This window comes from Strongylocentrotus purpuratus, unplaced genomic scaffold (assembly GCF_000002235.5).
Source record: "Strongylocentrotus purpuratus isolate Spur 01 unplaced genomic scaffold, Spur_5.0 spur5_scaffold_3, whole genome shotgun sequence".
Taxonomy (NCBI): domain Eukaryota; kingdom Metazoa; phylum Echinodermata; class Echinoidea; order Camarodonta; family Strongylocentrotidae; genus Strongylocentrotus; species Strongylocentrotus purpuratus.
Window position 1 is genome coordinate 17557 of NW_022145609.1, and position 24150 is coordinate 41706.

A 24150-nucleotide genomic window follows, 5' to 3' on the forward strand; every position below is an offset into this window, starting at 1 on the left:
AGCCCCCGGAATTTCTAAAAATATCTTATTCAAAACAGCAATTTAAACATTGTGTCCTGGCTAACTCTGAGGTTTGTCACTTTTGAGATATGACGCCCCGATCGATAAGTAGTCCCAGTCCTAAGGAACAATTCTATGTGCTTATATTTTCGCTAGCCCCCAGGGATCACAACTGATAACAGTTTAAAAATACCCTTCTCGCTATTTGGTGGATCAGCTAATTAGAAGGGCGTGCGCTCCGCTCAGTCCAAACCATGGTTACATCGCGTAACTTCTCCGCGTACGAATGAAACCGAAAGCATAGTGAATGAAAGTATGGCTAGCCGTTCACGCAATAAAACCCGGAAGTGAATACACGTTATAGTCAATGGCAATATCGCGGAGACAACGTGGCTCAAGCTGCAAGTCACGCATTCAGTTTAGCAACATGGGTACGATATACATACGATTGCATATCGCGCAATACAGCTGTTTGGCTCAATTTAGCAAAACAACATAACTCTGCGTGTACGTCTGTTTCGTCAATTCTGACCAAAATGATATGAATATTGCAGCGTTTGGGAGGGGCTGTATCTTTTGATAGAAACATCGTTGAGACTTGAAATTTGAAATGTATTATTCTGATTACATTTTTTATTCAAATATCAAACAAAAATGGTGAAAAACGATCCCAAATTGGAAATTGAAAAATCGTTCTGACACCCTACCAATATGGATGACAACGAATCTTGTCTACTACAGGTTTTTTCCAGACTAATCATTAATTTAGGATCTAAATGAGCAGGCTATCCTAAGTCAAATAAGCTCTATATATGTTATTTTTGATTTTTTAATAATATCGGCCATGTTATTGTAATTTTGCATCATTCATGAGGATGTAAAGAGTGAAAATCTTGTTGCATATCTCATTCATCGCGGTCCGGCCAAACCGAACCATTTGTTCCGTACAGTCCCCATAGGACGAAGTTCAGTCTCTATAATCGGAGGTCTAGTGGAGCCAGACGTAGTCTCAGTGGAACAACCGACGATATAGAGAGACTGAAGCTTTTGGTCTAAGAGAGTCAATGATAATGCGTATTGACCTCTAGCACTGCATACTTGCTGTTAGGCAGGTATTATTAAACCTATACTGGCTATACACAAATATACACACCACACAATATTGCATAGACTGCACACAATGATGCCGATGCGGCTGCAAGCAAAGTTTGACAGTACTAGTAGACTTACAATTTGAATTGTTAAATTATTCTTTTTAACATCAGTAAGTTGAAACAAATTTATTTTACTGCTATTTAGGTGTCATCGATTGTCACTAAAGTACTGATTTTGAGTAAAATCAGTTGAGTTTTGTACAGTGGTGTTTGAAATGTTGAGAATCAAAAGCACAGCTTTTACTACACAGCCAGGATAGTGATGTTCCTATGTGTGCTTGCATCATCAGGCCACACATATGACATGGCAGCGCAGAATTAATACTATCATGGCTGTGTATAAGCCGGTCAACACTGTACTGCAGTATATTCATGCAATATTTTGTAAAACCTGCTGCATCACAATAAACTTTCAAATGATATGATGATAAACAATTAATGAATCAATCATTTGTTCAATCAAATCAATATTGATCTAGATCTAGAAAGTCTAGATCTAGACTTTCTAGATCTATTATTACGAATGGAAATTACAATACGAGTTTCATTGGTGAAAATTCCTTGATTTTACAGATATTTGAGCCTACTTTTACTGATTGGGCCTAGATTTAGCCATGTTCCGCCATTTTCTAATTTTATGATGATTTTTCAAAATGAAGGGAGACGTCAATGCACGTAGATCTAGAACTAAGTTTAGCTTACATTTAGTGCTTTAAGCTACAGTCCCATATACGTCCCGGACCATCCCGGACCCCATCCGGGGTGATCCGGGATTCGGTCCGTGTTGACACCGTGTTGGCACCGGGGTGGTCCTGGATGGTCCTGGATGGTCCTGGATGGTCCTGGATGGTCCTGGGCGGTCCGGGAGTCGACCCCGGATGTTTTTGACGGTCAAAAACTGCCGGGGTGGTCCGGGACGGTCCGGGACAATAGTTTGATCCGGGGTGATCCGTGTAGCCACCGTGCTGGGTCCGGGGTCATCCGTAGTGGCGCCGGGGCGGTCCGTGTTGATCCGTGGCAGTCCGGGAGTGAGTTATTGACCGCCCAGGACCATCCAGGACCATCCAGGACCATCCAGGACCACCCCGGTGCCAACATGGTGTCAACACGGACCGAATCCCGGATCACCCCGGATGGGGTCCGGGATGGTCCGGGACGGTCCGGGACATATATGGGACTGTAGCTTAAAAGCATCACACTTTTTTTGAACAAAACATCCCGGACCATCCCGGATCACCCCAGACCATGGTCCGGGATGGTCCGGAGTGGTCCGTGCTCGTCCGTGCTGGTCCGGCTTTATATGGGACTGGGGCTTAAGCAAATCGTTCGTCCGATCTTGGCAAATCGCAGTCTCATTTTACTAAATTGGCGCCGACAAGGGCCCTTCTTATTGGCTATCGCTGTTTTCCATTCACTCAATGCTATAAGATATTTGTGCAACGAGCAAGCTCGCAATTTTTTTTTTTTTTTTTTTTTTTTATACCGAAATTATGATATTTCAGTCAAAACCTCTATTTGTTATGATTTTTTCACTAGTCTTCCATAACTATTTTTAAAGTTTGAACAATTCTCATGTACAAACTGGGAATTTATTCTGAGATTTTCGTTGATTTTTCTATTGTATGTGTGTGCTATGCCGTGTGTCCGTCAGTTATGTGTGAAGTGCGTCACCTGTTTAAAGCAGAACATGTCAAAATCTCTGTGGTGTGACGTAATATTACGTATTGGCTTTGCCATTGAACTTAAGTTAAGTAGGCCCTCTCTCACTTAAATTTGAAGCCACTCAAGCGGATCGGCCAATGAGAGCGCATAAACTCATTGAACTGCGCTCAATGCGCTAAGTTCGGCGCTTGTTGAGAAACCTATCCAAAATTTGACCCGTAACTCCCAAAATGAAGTAAATATTCATTAAATGACCAAATAAAGATCATGAGATAAAAGTAGTTATGTTTATTACCTGTTTCGTGTCAAATTTCTTGTTATTTTTGGAGTATTTTTCAGATAAACGTTGATATTAGTATACACTTTTTCGCAGGTTTCACGGCAAATCGCTGCACAATACATGTACATACCGACGGTGGGTTGCGGGCGGGCGGGTGCATGTGTGAAGTTATCTACCGTATGTCCTCATTACGGTAGAAAACTTAATGCAATATCAGCCATTTTTGTGTACACTGCATTCATTTAGATGTAGTCATCTGTTCAGAGTCAGAGGGGCATTAACTCTGTCTTAAAGTATAAACAGACAAATTATAAAATATTTTTGGATTTTAAAAATAATTTTCCCATTTTCTTTCTTCTTTTTTCTGTGTAGGTCTTCAACATTTTCTGACAATTAATAACAGCCAAAGAAGTATACAAGAACTTGATTTCAAATGGTTTGAAAGGAAAATTACCCAGTGAATATTTCTGTGCGAGAGATTCCCAGTAAACGTGTTGATTCTGTGAGGTTCAGCACATACAGCAGTCAGGATCTAAAGCAGCTGAGTGTGAAGGAGTTAACTAACCCCAGGTCGTTTGATGACCTTGGACACCCGACCTTAGGAGGGCTCTATGATCCTGCACTAGGTAGGTCTATGGACTAGACTTGTATTCTCAATAAGGCCTAACAAATTGCCAAAATATGGGTCGGTCTGTCAGAAATTTTTTTTTTCTTTAAACTTTGTTTACTCCCTCTTTTGGCTGATATTTCTCAGTTTTGAATGCTTTAATACATTTTTTTCTTCTAGAAAACGGTTAAAAAAAACTTTTTAAAATGCTGACCGTAGATTTCAAGATTTGGGGTCAGTCGCAAAGGGCAATACAACATCTTTTTGTTAAAGGCTTAACACAATACCTGAATTACCTATGGTGATGCCCAGTAAGTCTAACGACTTGTAAAGGGCCATTCAACAGGTCTGTTCCTGATCATATAATTTATTAAGCTCATCAAATAAATCCGCACACAAGGTCAAAATTTATTTCAAACAATTAGGGTCAAACTTAATACACTTCTGTTTCCAATGGTCATTGATTTTGGACTTCGATACATTGACATTGTCAGCAGAAAGGTAATTCCAAGATGAACTGCATTCAGGTCAATTGGGACTGATTTGGAGTTGGTCCACTTAGGGATAGTTCTAAGCAGCTGGCTTTACCCTCTCCATTGTGTCATATACCTCAGATTGCTGTCAGTATTTTATAAACATTTATATTGTCATAGAAATAATTCCTCATATTACTTCTAAATTTCTAATGCGGGGGATGAAATGAAGAACTTCAATGTAGGAGCTTCAGACGAGTATTCACAAAGTATTTATATTTTTAGTTTGTACGCAGGGATTGTGGAAAGAGAGACATCTTCTTTTCCTTGGTGAAACTCTAACCTAGTGTTTATTTTGTTTGTTTTGACTGAATAGAAGTAGTGTTGCATGCTACTTTGTGTATTTATAATATTTTTAAATATACCATTAGAGTGGCCTGTTTTCAGCCAGAATCAATGAATCAGATGAATATTTCCAAGGATATTCTTTTTTTAAAGAGCTACATACAGTTTATCATCATGTAATATTATTTTTACAAGGTTTTTTACCAATTTTGGTGCAGTTTGCCTATTCTCTGTAAATCTGTTAATCTCATTGTAGGTCCAAGTGACAGAGATGAGCTTTGTGGAACATGCAGCTTGGGTCAATTTCACTGTCCAGGTCACATGGGTCATGTGACCTTGCCACTTCCTGTCTTCAATCCACTTTTCTTCCCGCTTGTCCGCCAGGTAGGCTTACTTTTTAACCTATTAAATACCATTATATATTAATAATAATAATAGGCATTTATATAGCGCCGTCTATCTAGACAATGCTATTCCGAGGCGCACAAGAATAATAGAAAAAATGAGAAAGTTTGGACAAGAAAGTTTGGACGAGTGTCATAGTGCCAAGTACAGGTATTGTTTAAAAAGATAAGATTTCAGCTTGGATTTAAAGGTCTCTAAGGAAGTTATGATCCTCAAATTTAATGGTAAATTATTCCAAAGTCAAGGTGCTGCAGATGAAAAAGCCCTTTCACCACAGGCTACTCGTGTCTTTGGGATCTTAAAAAGATGCTGGTGTGATGATCTTAGACTACGAGCTGGTGTATAAGGCATATCACAGATTTGTCATACTTTCACAAACATTCACCATGTTAAATAAACTGCAATGTCTTTAGGATCCTACCAGGTATCCATTTAATACCTGGGTGGATAGAAGCAGGCAATTTACATACAATATATATGTTGCTTATTGACATACAGGTGGTACCTTGGGTGAAACCCACAACCTTCACATTTTCAGATAAATGTTGAAAACCAAAAGACTATGACACTATGCAGAAAGTACATAAGAGGCAGTACATGAAGTAGTGAACAGGAAGATTTTTAAAAAATGTTTGGAAGAGATAGTCTCTGAGCGAACACTTAATCTCCTTCTAAACTCGATATTACCAAATCCAGTCGTAGAAACTCCATCCATATCTCAAATTACTATTATGAATAGGAGAGTTCCTTCATTCAATTGACTGTAATTACTGACTTTTACAATGACACTTTCTCCCTTTCTCTCTCCCTTTCTCCCTCTCTCTCTGTCTCTCCCTTTCTCCGTCTCTTTCTCTCTCTCTCTCTCTCTCTCCCCCCTCTCTCTGTCTCTCTGTCTATCTCCTTCTCTCTTTCTCTTCCTCTCTCCCTCTCTCTCTCTCTCTCTGTCTATCTCCCTTTTTCTCTCTCTCTCTTTCTTTCTCCCTCTCTCTTTCTATATATCTCTCTCTCTCTCTCTCTCTCTCTAGCTCCTACATGGTAGCTGTTTAGAGTGTAACCACCTCCTAGCCCCCAGATGGACCCTGCGTCTGGTGGTACAGCAGCTGCGATGCTTGGATCATGGTCTACTTGGTAGCGTAGGAGACCTTGCTGAGCTTGCTAGTACGGTCATATCAGAGTCAGATGATGGGGAAGGTCTGGCGGATCAGATGGAGACCACTCTCAAGGAATATGTGGATGAAATATTGTCTAGTAAGTTACTCTCAAATGCTAGCCTGGATGATTAGTGTACAGGAGTATGAATCTATGAAATATGTTCTATATATGGGCCCTGTTGCACAAAACTTACAATTGATGGTAACTTTGCTGTCAATAGTAATTACCATGGAAACCTTGATTTTGATTGGCTGTTGAGCCTTGTTGCCATGGTAGTTGTCATCAACGGTAAGTTTTATGCAACAGGCCATGATCTTTTATTATATCCCCTGAATGAAAATTGATCTAAACACTGGCTACTGTTTCTCACTAGTATTGCTGAACATCGGCCCAATAAATAAATTGTCTTTGAGTATAGGGACAGTGAATAGGCTATTCACGTTGTCAAAGTATCCTGTTTATTGTGCATGGAATTACCTTAAACAGTGATATGATAACGATGATAGATTCATAAAGCACAATCATATTTTAAAATACATATATGATCCTTAACAATATTGAGTTTCATTTAGGTGCCTCCCGTTCAGTTGGTTTTCAACTTCTAAAGAAGCAAGGCCAGGGTCTCAGAGAAAATTGCTCTCTTAATTTAAGAATGACCCAAACATTCATACAAATTATTCAACTAAGACATACAGACATACAGGATAGCCCTATTTTTACATCCATTATTCTTCACATTTTAAATCTAAAAAATAAATGTACCAATTCTTGTTGTTTGTAATTAATAATTTTCATGTATCAGGCATAAATGTTCCTTTCTATTGCTCCCTATTTCTATTTCCTTCTTTTCTGAGAGCATAGGGACTTTCTTTGTGTTAGTGATATGCACGCTGCTATACAAATAACGTTCATTATTATTATTATTCTAAAATGATCCTTTGCATTCCTACCCCTCAGAGCATGTGAAAGAGCAGCCTTCCGAGGCACGTCATATTGAGGAGTGTAGGCGTCATGTGATCCAATCCTTTATACGTCAGCACGTAGCATCAAGAGGTAGGAAGTGTCCTCTATGTAAGAAGCCTGTACGTGAGATCCGTCCTCATCATAACAGTGTGATCCTCACCAAGGTGATCAGTGCGTCCGGTCAGGGCCTGCAGATGGTCTATCTTTCTCCACATGAGGCTAGGAAACATCTCAGGAACCTGATGGCAAATGATGGTAAGTATACTGTCAAATCTTTTCTTATCGTTGTGTCATCCAACCTGTCAATCAATGATTATAGAAGTTCTATGCTCATGTGTCGAGGTCAAGTGTTCTAAAGACTGTAGATGCGAAGGTTGCGGATTTGAATCCCAACACGGCACTAATATCCTTTTTCAAGATATTTACCTGCACTTGCTACTCTTCACTCGGATGCGACCATCATTGGTGGTCTAACAGATTTTGAGCGTCAAACTAACGCCTGGCTGGAATGCTCCCCAGGGAGTGGAGATTGTGCACACAGTGTATTGCAAGTATTGAATCAAATGACCGGGGTAATAGTATATCTGTAAAGTGCTTAGAGACATAGATGTATTAAGCGCTATATAAAAGCGTAATTATTATTATGCATCTTGTATCACTCTCTGTCAAACATATTATTCCCTATAACCCATTCATGTATTTGGTGCATACACAAAACCATTTGCTTGCTCTTTCTGTTTAATAGCCCTGGGTGAAATGAAGAAAATTTCAGATAAATCTGGCAGTGGAAGTGCAGGATGACAGGCCTGAATTTGACACTGTGTCACTATTTTTTTGTTTTACAGTTTTGTAATGTTTTTTGTTTCAATTTTATTGTAGATCATTTAAGTAGGTAATTGAATTAGTTTTATTATACAACGCCTACTAAGATTCTTGCAACCTCATTGGTCAATTCTTGATCACATGACATGCACTAAAAGTACCATTGAACAGCATCATTCTCTAGCCGTGCAATCCCGTTTGATCCTTTCGCACCATTGCACTCTGACGTCACTAACGATGTACAAAGTATATGGTGAGCTAAGTGACGTCAGAGTGCAATGGTGCGAAAGGATAAAAAAAAATTGCACTCCGCGTCACATTAAACATAAAGGTTGGTACGCGCGTGGTTTGCTGCCTGCTTAATGGTGCGCGTTCACTATCAGCAATTTCATCAATTGAAAAATGAAACAAAAAATCGCAGAGATTTAGGCCTAGGAAAACTGTTTTAAGCCGTTAACGTCCGAGGTGTTGTATTAAACAAATAGTGAATGGTCTTCATTCGTGCAATGAAACAATATTTTGCATTCGGTGAAAGATGAGACGCTCCATTCATCTCGGCTGCGCCTCGTTGAATATAGCGTCTCTTATCTTTCACCTCGTGCAAAATATTGTACCATTGCACTCATGGCCATTCACTATTTGTATATCAGTGTTGCTGCCTTGTAGCAACAGAAAATGATTATGATTGTTTTACAAACTAGGTACCTTGTAGGGGAGTGATATTTGTCCTTTTGTTAGATGTGTTTTGTTAGATGCATAACACAATATAGTCTGTACACATTCAGAGCTTGACTATGGGCATTTAAACGACGGGACGATGAGCCACTTTATCATATTGTATGCACTCTTTCTTCATATTTGTACTCTTTTAGTTACGAATGAAACAAAATGTCCTTGTGTTTTCCTAACAGGTGTAGGTCTACGTCATATATTTGGAGTGCTTGATCTACCCAGTAAGCGGGGTGAAGACTCAACCATAGATCAATTCTTCTTAGAAGCGCTACCAGTCATCCCTTCCAAATTCAGACCAGTAAGATTTTTATCTTCTTTGTTCATAACAGACCATTTTAATTGTGTGTTTGAATCAGTGGATGCTGTTGCTTTCCTAACCCAGGAACTAAGTTACTTTATTTTAATCTGGTGATCCAAATTTTGGATTTCTCTGAACAGGTACATGTTACATGGAGATCAGTGGTTAGTGACAAGTGTTGTCATATACATTCATCATCTATGACACTAGTGTGAAATTTAAAAGCTCTTTGCATACATGTAACCATTGTTAGCTTTATTGCTTAATGACAATAACTAACAACACAATCTATCAAAGATTTAACTGTATCCTACATTATTACAAAAATATTATTTTATTGTAGGGAAATAAATTTCTGAAATGAAAGAATTCTAGGAAAGGATCAGACTGAGCATGAGAAATTATCTGCCTTATACACCTGTCTACTGAAAAGATTGAGTTTTATTGCATTCCTAGAGTTAACTCTCAATTTCCAGAAGAATGGGAGCAAGTAAGTTCCTTTTGGACCTCCTTCCAATCTATGAGGGTTTGAGAGGAGGGTGAATCGTAATGTAGGTGGTATGTTTCAATACAATTCCATTCAATTTTATTGTATTTGTCCACGTTAAAAATGTTAGATGGGATATTTTACAACCAATACAAATACATATATAAACAACAAAAACAGTAATAATCGGAATACATACCGGTAAGTGATAAATATAATTTGATGTTGACATCTTAGGCATTAATAAGTAAGTGACCATAAATATCTTTTGTTTCTAGATATCCACAGCAGGAGAAAAGACCTTTGAGAATCCACAGACTGGTAACCTATCTAAGGTACTAAAAGATTGCCATGTATTGCATCTCCTATTACGAGTTATGAGGCAATCTACCAGTCAACAAGGGTCCCAAGATGTAGAGAATGGTGTCATGGAGATTGATGTTAAACTGACAGTTAAAGATAAGGAGAATGTTGATCAGGTAATTCTTTCTTCAACTTATCTTATTATTTTATCAATGATATTGGCATTCCGCATCTCCTTTCAATGATAATATGCCATATTTTAGGATGGAACTTGATTTCATAAATATTTCCAGTTACAACTTGGGGTAATTTTCAATAACTATATTACACCAAGAAGTAAACAAGGAGCAAGTTTTCTTGATATACTAATATAGAATGTTTTTGTTTTTAGTTTATTCTTGTATCAGTAATATTGTGATTAAAAGAGTCCAAAATGGTGGGTGTGTTTTTCCTTTAGCATTCATTAAGGACAAATCGTGTGTTTATTAGAGCATAATGGAAAGGCTTTACAAGAGAAGCATCAAAATGCTCTTACATCCTCCAAACACTTGTCATCTGTGTCCTTGACCTTGACTGTGTTCATAGTATTTGTCATTGAGCGATCTTGTACTGTATCAGTATCCTGTTTTGTTTTCTTTATTAGAGCATATTAAGTACCATCCCGGGAAAGACCTTACCAGAGAAGCTTCAGAATGCTCTAACCCAGCTACAAACTCATGTTAACTGTGTCATTGACAGTGACCTTGACAAGATATCTACTGACAAAGCACCAGGCATCAAACAGGTTAGTTTAAAGCTTTGAGCTAAATTTAATGACTTATGTCGTGTATGGTATAGATACTCTTGTTAATGTATGATCAACTGAATTCATAGATTCGTTGTTGTTTGATTACAGAGCTAGAATATTTCACATCCAAAAAAAATTAAAGATGAATAATTACTTAATATATTATAAATTGGTAAGTACACAATCAAATCCTTTGCACTTATTGCAAATCTTTAGTTTAAGCAATGACGGGGAAAAAAATTCTCACAGAATCAAACAAAACTTACACTGAAAACTGTAAACAAGTGTTATTTGATAAACAATTTGGAAGGAATTCTGTAATCGCTGAGTAATTGGCTACCAAACATGATGAAATTTAGCTCTTTGTGTTTTTCCAATTTTTGCTCCATCTGTCGTTATGATCAGCTTCTTGAGAGGAAAGAGGGTCTGTTCCGCAAGCACATGATGGGCAAACGTGTGAACTACGCGGCTCGTTCAGTCATCTCTCCCGATCCGTACATCAACACCGATGAGATAGGTATCCCACAAGTCATTGCCAAGCGTCTCACATACCCCCAACCTGTGACTGATTGGAATGCACAGGAGCTGAGACAGATGGTCATGAATGGACCTGATGTACATCCAGGGTAAGCATAGTTGATCATGTTCTGTCAAACCTGTATCGAAAGACCACCATAGGGAGGCTCAAAAAGTGACCTTTATTGGCAGATGGTTGTATATTCATATATTATACAAATAATTCATGTTTGCAAGTGCATTAATGAATATGCACCGCAGCAGGTTAAGCCACAATAGGATAGTGAATGAGACTTGTGGAGTTCATTGTACGTCTCATTGTGACCTAAAGAAAGAAGAGAGAAAAACAAGATTTAACAATACTTCCGTCATGAATTAACATTCAAGAGTCAAGATTTGAAGTTTAATAAACTGTTTCATTGTTATATTAGTCTCCTAATCTTCAATATGATTGTTTGTATTAAACCACTTGACAATAAAAGTCAAATCAAAATGATAATCACTGACTAAATTGTCTTGATTTTGATCAAGTGCTCGTCACACTGTATTTAAAGACAGTGAATTGCTAGATTGTCATGACGTACTAGGCAGTCTTTTAAACTCTTGGTGCCATTAATGATATATTGCCTTGGTTGTCTTGAGGAATGTTAACTGATTCATATAATGTTCTTTCATGTTTGTTTCAGTGCTTTACTGATAGAGAACGAGGATGGTTCTCAGGTCAGACTACGAGCGGACAACCAATCACAGAGAGAATCCGTTGCTAAGAGATTGCTTACACCTAGCAACATTAATAAACAGAACACTGGATCAAAGAAGGTATATTAGAATTATGAAGTATGTCGCAATGTCAGGGGCAAGAATATTATTATTTCATCAAAAAGTAAATCAAGAACTCTTGTGAAGAATAACTGAGAAAATAAAAGTTTATGAAATCTTCTGTACAGAGCAAATCAGGAAGGGGCTCGCATGATATGTTGTTGCAGTGTTCCCAAATTGTGTTTCACTAATGACAACTTCAAAAGTGTCCTATTTTTAATGAGATATTGCTCAAACTTTTGCTAATTTCTTTCTCTCATTTTTAATTTTTTTAATAAAATCCATCAATAATATCAAGGTGGACGTCCTCTTTTAATGTGATTCCAGCTCGAAAATACCTGTAGATTTATAGAGAGCTATCGAAGAGATTTTACAATTTGGACGAATCCCTACCCCATTTCTGTAGTCATGCTGGTCAGTTCTTTTCTCACAATACTTTCTTGTTTCTCACTAAAGGTTCATAGACATCTACAGACTGGTGATATAGTCTTGCTGAATCGTCAACCAACGCTTCATAAACCAGGCATCATGGCCCATAAGGTAATAATTCAAATTTTTATCTTGGCACAATAATTCAAATTCAAATAATTCATTAAAATCAAAGGGCTATGGAATGAGCTTGCCAGACGATTGCATGAACATTCCTCCCTCTTTATGAATGTCTGTTCCACCCAAGGTCAGAGGATTCTATTCTGTAGTTGGAAACTGAATCTCTCTAGATTGATACTAGCTAGGAAGCTGAACTATACTTCCAGTAACTGATTTAAAGTTTGCTATTAATTTCTACAATACATGATGAATCATAGTCTTGATGGAACTACTAGCTAGGAAGGTTCATAGTAAGGGGAGCCTTCCAAAGTTGCGACTGTGCCCGGACGCGTAGGGGCGTGATGAATAGAACAGTCGCGTCTCAAGAGACGCATTGAGGCGCAAAGGGGCGAGAAGGGGCGCAATAGTCACCCTCATCTGATTCTTGCATATGAAAAGAAACTGTCTATTGTTGGTATAAACCCGCTCTATTCTTCTTGCGCCCTTTTGCGCCCTACCAGGCGATGGAAGATTATCTTTCGCGTCATTGTTCTCGCTCGGGATGCGCGGTACAGCTTAAACTTGATATATAGCAAGTATTTGTCGGCCAAAGCCTGTCTTCCCCTCCTCCGGTTCTCGTTCTGATAAACATTCCATTGTTTGTAAAAACTTGATGTATTCTTCTCGCGTCGCGATCTATTCTTCTCGCGCCGTTTTGCGTCGTAACGGGCGGGGTATTATCTTTCCAATCATTGTGGAAGCTTTGCGATGTACATTGCTACAGCACAGCATGAACTTGTCTGGTGGGAGCGTCTTTGTTTCGGGGGGCAATCAACACACATTTTATTTTTGTTGGGTTTAATACGCCTCCTTTTAATTTTTTGACGACTGTATGAAATGTGAAATAAAGATGACTATGTACCATTAATGGCTGTTTAATTGCGAGCTTGATTGTCCCCAACAACAAAAAAATAAAAGGCGAATGATGTGAATGAATACATGTATGCGGTTATAGTCGGCAAATTGATTACTGTTTAGGACGCTTGTTATGTTTGTAATTTGAATGATTATCAACATATTTGTATAATTCCCACATCGCGATATTATTCTAGCGTCCTAATAATGGACAAAGGAATTATCTTTCTCTCCCGTCATTCATATTCACGCTACGCGTTGCCACAGCCTGAGCTTGGAAGAATATATATTTTGTCAGTCAAATCCTCTTTTTTTCTTCTTCTCCTCCCTTGACTTGGTTCTAATAAACTGAAGGTTTGCTTATTAGGGATAAGGAGGATAACATCAAACAAAAGATCTACTCAAGATGACGCTCTTTTCATTTCACCTCGCTGTTTGATAAAGTAGAGTTCTGTATGGAACGAATACAAAAGAAAAGTTCGCTCTAAAGGAAAAAAACATAAAATGCTGTGGCAGGATATCACGCCAGAGATTTGCCTTCGAAAATTGCCCGTCCATAATGCGTTTTAAATCATAATAATTCCGTAGCTCTTTTTAAAAGTGGAATGAATAGAAAAAAAGAGTCTAGGAACTATATCGAGATTATAAAACATGTGTGTCATGAAGATGTAAACAAAAAGCGTAGCTTGATGGCGATAAAGTTGAGCAGCAAATGGAAATGCCATACAAAACATTAAGCAGTTCATGGTGATAATTTATCATTCGACTTCTACTTTGCGCTATATGTACTAAATGATCGCAAAACGGGCAGGGACACAAATACAAACATCGATTTCTGCTCTAACATTCGAATCATTTATTCGTAGATTTGTATAATTAAGTGGCGAAAGTGAAATTTTGAAATCATACTGCACAGATACAAAAACATACCAAACATGTTTTGATTCTTAATCAAAAAAAAAAAAAAAACGCAAATTTTAAAAGATCTTTTTAAAAGGAGGGAGGCGCTTTAGCCCAGTGGTAGAGCAGAGCAGCTCGTAACCGGGAGCTCCCTGGTTAGAAACCAAGTCGATATGCTAGTGCCCTTTGGTAAGGCAAAACTCAACATTACATTTCGTTCGGAGAGGTCTTAAAGCAGCCGGTCCCCTGTTTGCCTAATTCAGAGCATATGCTTCATGTAGCAGTCAGGTAAAAAAAAAAAAAGCAAACGGTACAGGAAGCTACTTTTTATGGATAGGCCTAAATTGAGGTTTGACTTAACTAGGGAGAAGAAGGATAACATCAAACAAAGATCTACTCATGATGACGCTCTTTTCATTTCACCTAGCTTTAAGATAAAGTAGAGTTCTATGGAACGAATACAAAAGAAAAGTTCGAATGCTGTGGCAGGATTTCACGCGGCCGAGCAAGGCTATTGTTTGATCGCTATAATTGTCCGACTTGCTATAGATTCTTGTACACTATTAAGGCTGCGTATTGTGTGTGTGTGTGTGTGTGTGTGTGTAAGGGAGGGGGCGGCGAAGTGAACGGCCGGACGTAAATGGCAGAGGCCCATCAGGAGGGCTCCGCTCGCTAGTTATAAGGACCGCTATTCATTGGACAACTATTCATGAAGACCGCTATTTGTAATTTTAGAACATGGTCATTATGCATAAGGGTCATGAATTCGTAATACGATATCCCCCTCCCCAAAACTAAATAAATAAATAGAAAAAAAATGATGCAATAACAAATAATGCCCGGTAATTGGTGATAGCCGCCTATGAGCGGAACAATGGGCGCACCAACTATTAGCTGCTCAAAGAGCTGTCTTTTGTCATTGCGTTGCAATAACAATGTCCTTGTAAAAGTTACATGTACTATAATATCCGTATGCTATATAACACCCAATGTAAACATGACGTGTTCAGGCCTTATAACTAAATACAGTGCACCAATGCAGTGCACGTTAAAACAAAAGACTTTACTAGCGCTAGCTAACAAATATGAAACGTCAAAACCTCACGAGCAATTGATGACAACAAATTGTTACGTCAAATGCCACCACCAATACAGTTTCTTCGCGAAGAAATATTCAATCAAATTTCATGTTTGGAACATATATAGGCGATTTCGAATGGTTCGAGGTGAAAATAACGAATATCGTGTCCGATAAACACTCCTTCTTTCTTCAAGGTCCCATACGATTCAAACATAATTTACAATGTTTATTTGCAAATAATAATCTCTCTGGGAGTATATCGATTTCCCCGATAATGCAGATATTCGTTTTTTTTTCGTAAAATTAGTTTTATAATTTTGCAGGGAGACAGTGTTCCTTATGATTCGAGCAGAATTTTGGTGAGTGCATTTCGAAAAAGAGCGTCTTCCATCTACCGAAACGTTTTGATAATGCAGGCTCCCGACAATACGATTATCATTTCTGTAATATCTTTAATTTGCAGATGTTTGTTCGTTTCGTATGACATATTTATAAACGCCCTATAATCTTATTTCAAGCAGAATCTTACAGTGTCTTTGATTATAAGTATCATTTTGAAATCACGGTGTTAAAATACAATAGCTGATTTTGCGAAGATTTAGAGAACCTACGTTTCTATTCTTTAAATCGATCTTGCATGAGAAAGAACAGATTGATGATATAGATATATGACCTATTTCGATCGGATGACAGAACAAAATAATGCAATATGAAACAATAATGTGCCAAAACATACAGAAAGAATACAATTATACATATCGTTTCTGTTTTGTTCGTGAACAAATTAATATAATTGAAGTATTGAACACATTGATGAACAGAAATGAACAATCATGCCAACGTCAATGCCTAAAACACTTCGATGTTGGGAGGGAAATTAACAATCAGAAATAGAATCTAAATCAATGTCATGTACGGAAAATAATAATGAAACAAATCAGTAGCCAAAGTGAAAATTTTAGAGTCAAATCTTTCAAGACGAGAGCGGACACACACGCGGGGATTACATGAATAACTAATGCGTTGGAACGGGCGCGAAAGCTTTTCAAAGTTAAGCTCCCATTCACAAATTCACAATTCACAAAGAGCGCTTCGCCGTTAAGCGCACCGCCCCCCCCCCCCCCCCACTGAGTGTTATGTAGGGTACGCATATGCATGTTCCCTCCTTTTGAAAACAGCCCCCTAAGTCCGGTGTGTAAAGTCAATACGGGCCGGACTTTTGTGTACTAGACGAGCCGGACTTTGGTGCGTGAAAAGTACCCCTTTATAACAATAAGTCTCCAAACAATAGCCAGATTTGAAATTCATATTGTGAGCATGTGCTTAAATCCTTCAGACTTCAGACTTCAATGGGAACGGACGTGTAATTTTTACTCTCTCCAGCCACCGCCCTTTTATTCACCCAACGAACCCTTACTCGAGCTTAAGCATTTCTGCTTCAAGGATTTTACTGGACTATAGAGGATATTCATATCTTAGAATCTCATTCCACACTAGAAGCAGGGTAAAGTATCGCGAATTTTGAAGGAAATGGCTAATTCCAGGGCTTTACGTTCATCTGTAAGCACAAACGGACCCGCCCAATCTCCAGACCCGCAAGGTGCATATACTACGAGAGGTGCCAGCAAGCCAGGCCCAAGTGAGCCGCTACTTCGCCCGCAAGCGGAACCCGAATTGACGCTCGCCGACATCCAGCGTTCGATAACCGCTAGCTCAGCTGCAGTATGCGAGAAACTGGACCTACTCACAGCAGAGGTGGCCTCCATCAAGCGCAGGCAAACCGAACTCGAGGATTCTGTTAGCATGAATTCCGATTTGGTTGCCAACCTTCAGCATGTAAAGCTACCCGCGATTGAAAAGAAAATGGCGGAAAAAATCGCCGACCTCGAAGAGAAGATTGTCATAATGGAAATCTACAATCGGCGCGCCAATCTTCTTTTTTACGGCGTTAATGAAACCCCCGACGAAAAAGTACGCGACGTCTTGCAAAAGGTCTTCATACACCTCGGCATCAATGAAAGGGAAGCTAACGACATCGCGATCGCAAACGCACACCGCCTACCAAGACGCAACAACGGAGCTACCGCCTCATCGACCCGCCCACAAGCCCCGAATGCAATCATCGCGAAGTTCGTTTACATGGAGGATCGTAACCGCCTGCTCGCCGCTTTCGAAAACGGTCAGCGCCAAAGGATCCCCCAAGATCGCGCCACGGCGTCAGTGAGAATCACAGTGCGCACAGACCTCCCCCCAGCCCTCAAAGCCAGGAGGGGAATGCTTGCCAAGATCGCTTACGACCTCCGGAAGCAAAAGGGAGTCTCCACTAAGATAATCGTTGTCGGAGCTTCAGTTGAACTCAAATGGAAGGAAAAAAACACCTCCAAGTGGAATAACCAGCAGGAGTAAGGTAAATCACCTCAGCATTGAACACAAATCACGATAATTATTCTCTACCTTCTCTGGAATGTGCTCTGTTTACTGTGTGATACATGTACATCTATTTTACCGTTTCAACTTAAATGCATTTTAAATTCTGATTAACTTTTGATTAACATGTAAACATACATGTAACCCGATACCGTAAGAAGGGTATCTCCCCCCCCCCCACTTCCCCCTACTTTCTCCCCCCCCCCCCCCCTTCTCTCTCTTGCTTTTGCCTGAATTTTCTAAATTTCTTCTACGTGCGGTGGCTGAAAGGAGCCCATGAGTTTCTTGTACGTGTTCTAGTACAAGTGCTAAGTAATGAATTTTCTTGTTTTTATTTCTTATCTGTGTTTTGTCTCGATCTTATTTCCAATGAATGTATACGTATGTACAATTGATTCAGTTAACTTCCTGATTGATGCTACCTGTACTAAATCGGTTATCACATTCTATTGTGAACCATCTCTAATTCTACTATACAACAAATGTCATATTATAAACCACGCCTTTTGTGTATTTACACCACCTGAACGTTCTTCTTTCCTATTCATATATATATACATGTCATTCCAGTTCATCTACTGGAATAAATAATTCATGATTTCTATTGTTCGGCTTTTGTAAACGTTCAGGTGGTGCAAACATGTATGGTGCATACTCTGCTATTTATTGGCTCGTTACTACTCTTCGGTTTAATGTATTTCTTTTTCTTTCTTTTCTCTGTATTGTATTGTATTGAACTCGCAAACAACTATTTGTCAAACTACTACAGTCTTAATTTTAATTGTGTACCTCTCTCTACTGTAAACATTTTCTGTCCCTGTTATTTTTCAAGTCGCCCAGGAACCTATTCTTTACAAGCTCTGCTTTTCTATAGGTTCCTGCACATTTCACAGTTTGTACTTTTATCTGGGTTTCCTTTAAATGATATTAGTTGTCAAACAAATGTGATGATTACCTTGTCAATTAATATAATCATTTTGTTATATTATGAAACAATATGTCTTTTATGTATATTTTGTTATCTGTATTATTTCTGCATGTGAAATGTGAAATCAATAAACTCAACAATAAACTCAACTCAAATAGTTATATCGGGATTTCCTGGTTATATTGAAGACGTGGGCTAATATTGTGTACATGTGTGCCCAGTATTTCTCCCTGATTGTTCGACCAACATTAAATTGCTATTGTCCAGCTGACTTTTCTATAGGCTTTTCTACCCTCGGCGCTGAAGGGCAGTGGCGGATCCATGGGGGGGGGGTTATTTTTTTCCTTTTCTGGGGTTTGCCCCCCCCCCCTGGCGCTCAAGGGGGGGGGGGTGCAAATTTTAAAATTTTCGAGGGCCAACAAAAAAAATGTGCACACTATCCCCCCCTCCCCCCCCCCCCCCCCCCCACTGAGCGACTTTTCGGCCGGCGCGATTTTCAAATTTTCGGGAGCAAAAAAAAAAAAAATTGTGCTCTCTACCCCCCTCCCCCCCCCCCCCCCCCAAACTAAGCGACTTTTCGGCCAGCGCGATTTTCACATTTTCAAGAGCAAAAAAAAAATTGGGCGCCCTCCCCTAAGAAATCCTGGATCCGCGCCTGCTAAAGGGATTGCGGAAAATTTAAACACTATTTGTGTTTCGTGATGACCCAGTAGAAGAAGAATAAGGGCTAGCCCCCCCCCCCCACCCCTAAAGAAAAAATGGCCCAAAACAACGCAATCATTATAAATTCCGTCTACTACTTGATACCAACACGCGCATGATGGATCATTATTTAGACAGCTAGTGAGACAGTTCTGTTACGAGAAGCAATTGAACGAATTGCCATGGCTTGTATTATTTGTTTTAGAACGCACTACGCTCTTTCGATACCACGTGGCCCCAATTAAGCACAATATATACGTATTTCAGTTCTTCTCAACAATGACCTAGATCTAAAACTGGCCGCGGCTGTAACCCCCCCCCCCCCCCCCCCCCTTCTTCGTAAAGAAATATTCGTTAAAATTCTTTGGAACAGAATGATAAACTAATTTCTTCCTGAGATAATATCTCAAGAAGAAATTAGAAATCAAGAAGAAAATTTCACCTCGAACATATTATGTTCGAGGTGAAATTTAAAACATTATTTCCTGGTAACGCTCTTCTTTTTTGATGCATGTTCTATTCTTACGATTTAGGCATAATTTACTATGTTGATTTGCAATTGATAATCTCCCTGGGAGTTTTGCGATATCCCCGATGATACAGGTACAGTGTATTTAATTTTGTTCGTAACATTAGTGTTTTGCAAAGAAAGAACATTCTGAAAATGAGCGTCTTCCTTCTAACGAAACATATTGATGATGTTCCCGACAATACGGATATCATATGCATAAACAAAAATCGTAATACAGATAAAACGCTTTTTAAATCAAATTCAAGGAGAAACTACGACATTCTTGATTAAGTATCATTTTCAACATCAAGGATTTAAAAATACGTTATCTAATTTTAAGAAGATTCAAAGGATCTATGTATTGAAATAACAGACTGATGATATAATTATATGATTTATAATGATCATACGACAGAACTGTTTACAAGATTCAACGAAAATTAAAGAAAACAAAACATGCGATAACATCGCTAGAGGAAATATACACAATTTTAAAGTAATATGAATCAAATAAAGTGTCAAAACATGCACGAGGAAAACAATGTCAGAGAGAGTGGGGTAAGTATAAAATAAAGTTGTTTTTGTCGTGAACAAATCAATTTGTATTAAAATTAATATACTGAACACAATCATGAACAGAACAGGAGGAGATGAATAATGAACAATCATGCCAACGTTAACGCCTACAGAACTCCGATGTTGAGAGGAAAATAAACAATCAGAACAAACATTGTAACCAATGTCATGTACGTAAAATAATATTAAAACAAATCAGTAGCCAAAGTAATGCTTTTCAGAGTCAAATCTCGCAAGACGAGAGCGACACACAAGCAGGCACTTTACATGAATAACTAATGCGCCGGACCGGGCGCGAAAGGGCGCGAAAGCTATTCAAAGTTTAAGCTCCCATTCACAAGTGTCAAGTGCTTCACCGGGGCGCGCCCCGGCGGTGTAATTTCGTAACAATGAGACTCCAAACAATAGCCAGATTTTAATGAGCTGGGAACCATCTGAAGTCCTCTCGTATCCGACGCAAAAAGGCGCAAATGGGCGCAATAAGGCGCCTCCTTTGTTCTCATATCCTGCTCTGCGCCCCGACGCGTCGCGGCACAGTCGCAACTTTGGAAGGCTCCCCTAAGGTTGTGAATAACAATTTAGTTGGTAACCTGACAGATGATACATTTAGTGATCACAATGGACTAACCTATCAGACTGAAACACTCTACTTTCATTTATTCCACACATGTCAACTACCTCAGAAGGTACACAAGAGCAGTTTCTGAGACATTTAGTTTAGTTCCCAACCAACTAAGTTACTTTAGTTCCCAACTAGCTAAGTTAGTTGGCCTCTCTATTGTTGGCAAGTGGGGATATTAGTTTCCTACTAGATCCTAGATTACAGTACATGTATCTAAAGGTTTGGTGAACATGGCCCAGCTATTTTGTCTGACCTGATCAACTCCTTTGATTATTGAATGGTGTGCATTTGTTCCTTACACTATTACATTCCACAATGATCCATGCATCATGCGTTACGTACACAGGTCAGAGTTCTACCCGGTGAGAAGACACTACGCTTACACTACTCAGCATGTAAGACATACAACGCTGACTTTGATGGAGATGAGATGAACGTGCATTTCCCCCAGAATGAACTGGGTCGAGCAGAGGCACTCACTATAGGTACGACTCGTTTGAATATACAAAGCTTTTGTGAATAGACGATATATGTTTAGTTCAGATGGTCATCGTTATCATCATTCCAATCATCACTTTGAAACCATCATCAATCATTTCCATGGACATAATCATTATCAACAATACCATTACCATCATCATCATCATCATCTTCACCACCACTACCACCATCACTATTTCCGTAATCATGATAATAATGATAATAATAGTGGCTTCTTGTACAGCGCTCACATACGTCACGTCATGACGCTCCAGATCATCATCGTCACTTTCATCATCGTAATCATCCTTAGCTCTGTTGCAATTATTTTCATTTTGACCATGTTCTGAACTGATTACCAGACAGTTACATGTACCTTACTAAGACCACTTAATAAATACAGCACCATCTTTTTTCTCTATGTTTATTCCAGCTAGTACCAATCATCAGTACCTGGTTCCTAAGGATGGTACCCCTCTGGGTGGTCTCATCCAGGATCACATTATATCAGGGGTGAGGATGACAGTCAGAGGAAGGTTCTTCACAAGGTAAACACACTATTCACTCATATAAATTCCATTATATCAATCTCTGCTATTCAAATGAACACCCCTCTTCAAACATAAGGGGCTCTTTTTTTTACCCCTTCTTCCCCTGTTCAAACATTCATCATGATGCCTCATGAGTGCTCTAAGTGGCGTCACCTTTTATGATTTCTTTTGTCTGCTGTTTTGTTCAAAGTTATATGTGATAAAGCTCATACAAGAAGCATATTGTAACTGAATATGTGCCAGAATTGCAAATATATTTGGCTTTAAATTCAATTTTTGGTAGTAAGTTTTTGTAGGATATCAGTGATATTGATTCAGCATAGATTCATTAAAAGTTTGGAGAGATAAGACTTATACAAGATACATATTTCATTTAGCAATAGAGTTCATGATTTGCATCTCATAAAGTGAATATGTGCGAGAATTGCCAATCTATTTGGATTTAAATCCAATTTTTGGCAGTGATATGAGTGATATTGATTCAGCATTGATTTTTCTCATTGTCTTGCTCACTTTCCATCAAGGCTTGAATACCAACAGCTTGTCTACTGTTCACTGACTGACAAAGAGGGCCCGGTCAAATGTCTCCCTCCGTGTATCAGGAAGCCTGCCCTCTTGTGGTCCGGGAAGCAGCTGATTTCGACTATCATCATCAATACCATACCCGAGGGATGTAAGCCGCTTGACTTCATTGGAAAGTCAAAGATCAATAATAAGGTATGAATCAATCAAATCAAAGTATCAATACACTCTTACCCATAAAGTTAAACTAGTTATTTTCATTTCTCTTTGGTCCATTTTCTACTAAAATTTAAGAGAAGGTTGAGTTCTGGGGAGAGGTGAAATATAATTTGTGAGTGTTATCGTTGTTATTATGCAAGAGTGGAAGAACATCAGAGGAAAAAATGTTCCCTGAAAAGCATGGCTCTTCAAATGCCTTCATATTCTAAATATGACAAGTAACAGCTTAAAAATGAGGCCCACATTTTTATGCCACATGTTTGTGTAGTCCCATATACATCTTTCTATGTATAGTGCTTGTTACTTTACAGAGACTGGGCCAAATTTCTTAGCATTTTGATGATTCCAGAACCTTACAATACACACCAATACTTATTTGCTACATGATCAACTTTTTCTGATCGATTCCACACCGTTTCTTTCGCAATGCAATCGCCTGACCAGAACTCAACTTTATCTTTAAAGCCCACTGTCCTACTTGTAGCTTCTTGCTCCCTCTTTATAGAAAACTTCCCCAATCGGTGCCTGTTGGTTCCCCATGATCCTCTATTTCTTATGTTATTTGAGAGCTGAGTTGATGAGATAGCCACCTGTCAGTGACCTTGCTGTGTGGTCTAATCCCTCCTAGCCACACTAGTGTTGATAAGCTTTAAGTGAAGATCAATTCCTATTACTCACATTGTTCCTTGGATTAAAGACTCACTACCTATAATGTCTGTATTGCAGTCCTGGTGTAAAGCAGAGCCTAGGCCACCTAAAGCAGGTGGTGGCGCCCTCGTTGGTACGGACATGTGTGAGTCTGAGGTGATCATAAGAGAAGGAGAGCTGCTGAGTGGTGTGTTAGACAAGGGCAACTATGGACCTACACCCTATGGATTAGTGCACTGTATTTATGAGGTAGGTCACTAATCAGGCTACCACCTGAGATTTGTTTTACATTTTAAAACTGATTATTCCTCTCCACCTTGGCATTGTTCTTGGTTTCATTCCTTCTCGCGCCACCAAGTTTTCACATATATAATACAAATAAGATATGATGAAAGATATTTTTAACCACTGTCTCATTTTTCTATAACTTCATTGTGATATAAGGACTTGTTTTATGATATCCAACTGCACGCATTTTGGTTTAAAGGAAACACAAGCATTTCTTTCTCAAAATATTGTGATTATTAACAAAATTGGGGAGGGGGAGTAAATAATAATAATAATAATAATAATAGCCTAATAGTCCACTCCAAATTTTATTAAACCGAAAATGTCCTATGGTACTGAAAAAAGAAGTGGTAACAAAGATACTTCCAGTTCCAAAACCTCTACCCTATCAGCATCATGCTTCTCCACAGGGTAAACTAGGTTTCAAAAGGTATGATAAAAATTTAC

At 38.8% G+C, this 24150-nt stretch overlaps 1 protein-coding gene across 1 annotated transcript in view; it reads left to right on the forward strand.

Annotated features, from left to right (window-relative positions):
* The first annotated feature begins 3616 nt into the window (after nucleotides 1–3616).
* The window catches only part of LOC115928631 (DNA-directed RNA polymerase I subunit RPA1-like), a 37297-nt gene continuing 16763 nt past the window's right edge, over nucleotides 3617–24150 (forward strand). Inside the window, exons 1-14 of the mRNA XM_030996163.1 lie at nucleotides 3617–3722; nucleotides 4778–4905; nucleotides 5952–6174; nucleotides 7036–7296; nucleotides 8775–8893; nucleotides 9659–9859; nucleotides 10327–10467; nucleotides 10876–11096; nucleotides 11673–11805; nucleotides 12262–12345; nucleotides 21342–21480; nucleotides 21909–22023; nucleotides 22551–22743; nucleotides 23494–23664. Of these exons, the coding sequence (XP_030852023.1) occupies nucleotides 4843–4905; nucleotides 5952–6174; nucleotides 7036–7296; nucleotides 8775–8893; nucleotides 9659–9859; nucleotides 10327–10467; nucleotides 10876–11096; nucleotides 11673–11805; nucleotides 12262–12345; nucleotides 21342–21480; nucleotides 21909–22023; nucleotides 22551–22743; nucleotides 23494–23664 (2064 nt within the window). The 5' untranslated portion in view covers nucleotides 3617–3722; nucleotides 4778–4842. The remainder of the gene's footprint in view (nucleotides 3723–4777; nucleotides 4906–5951; nucleotides 6175–7035; nucleotides 7297–8774; nucleotides 8894–9658; nucleotides 9860–10326; nucleotides 10468–10875; nucleotides 11097–11672; nucleotides 11806–12261; nucleotides 12346–21341; nucleotides 21481–21908; nucleotides 22024–22550; nucleotides 22744–23493; nucleotides 23665–24150) is intronic.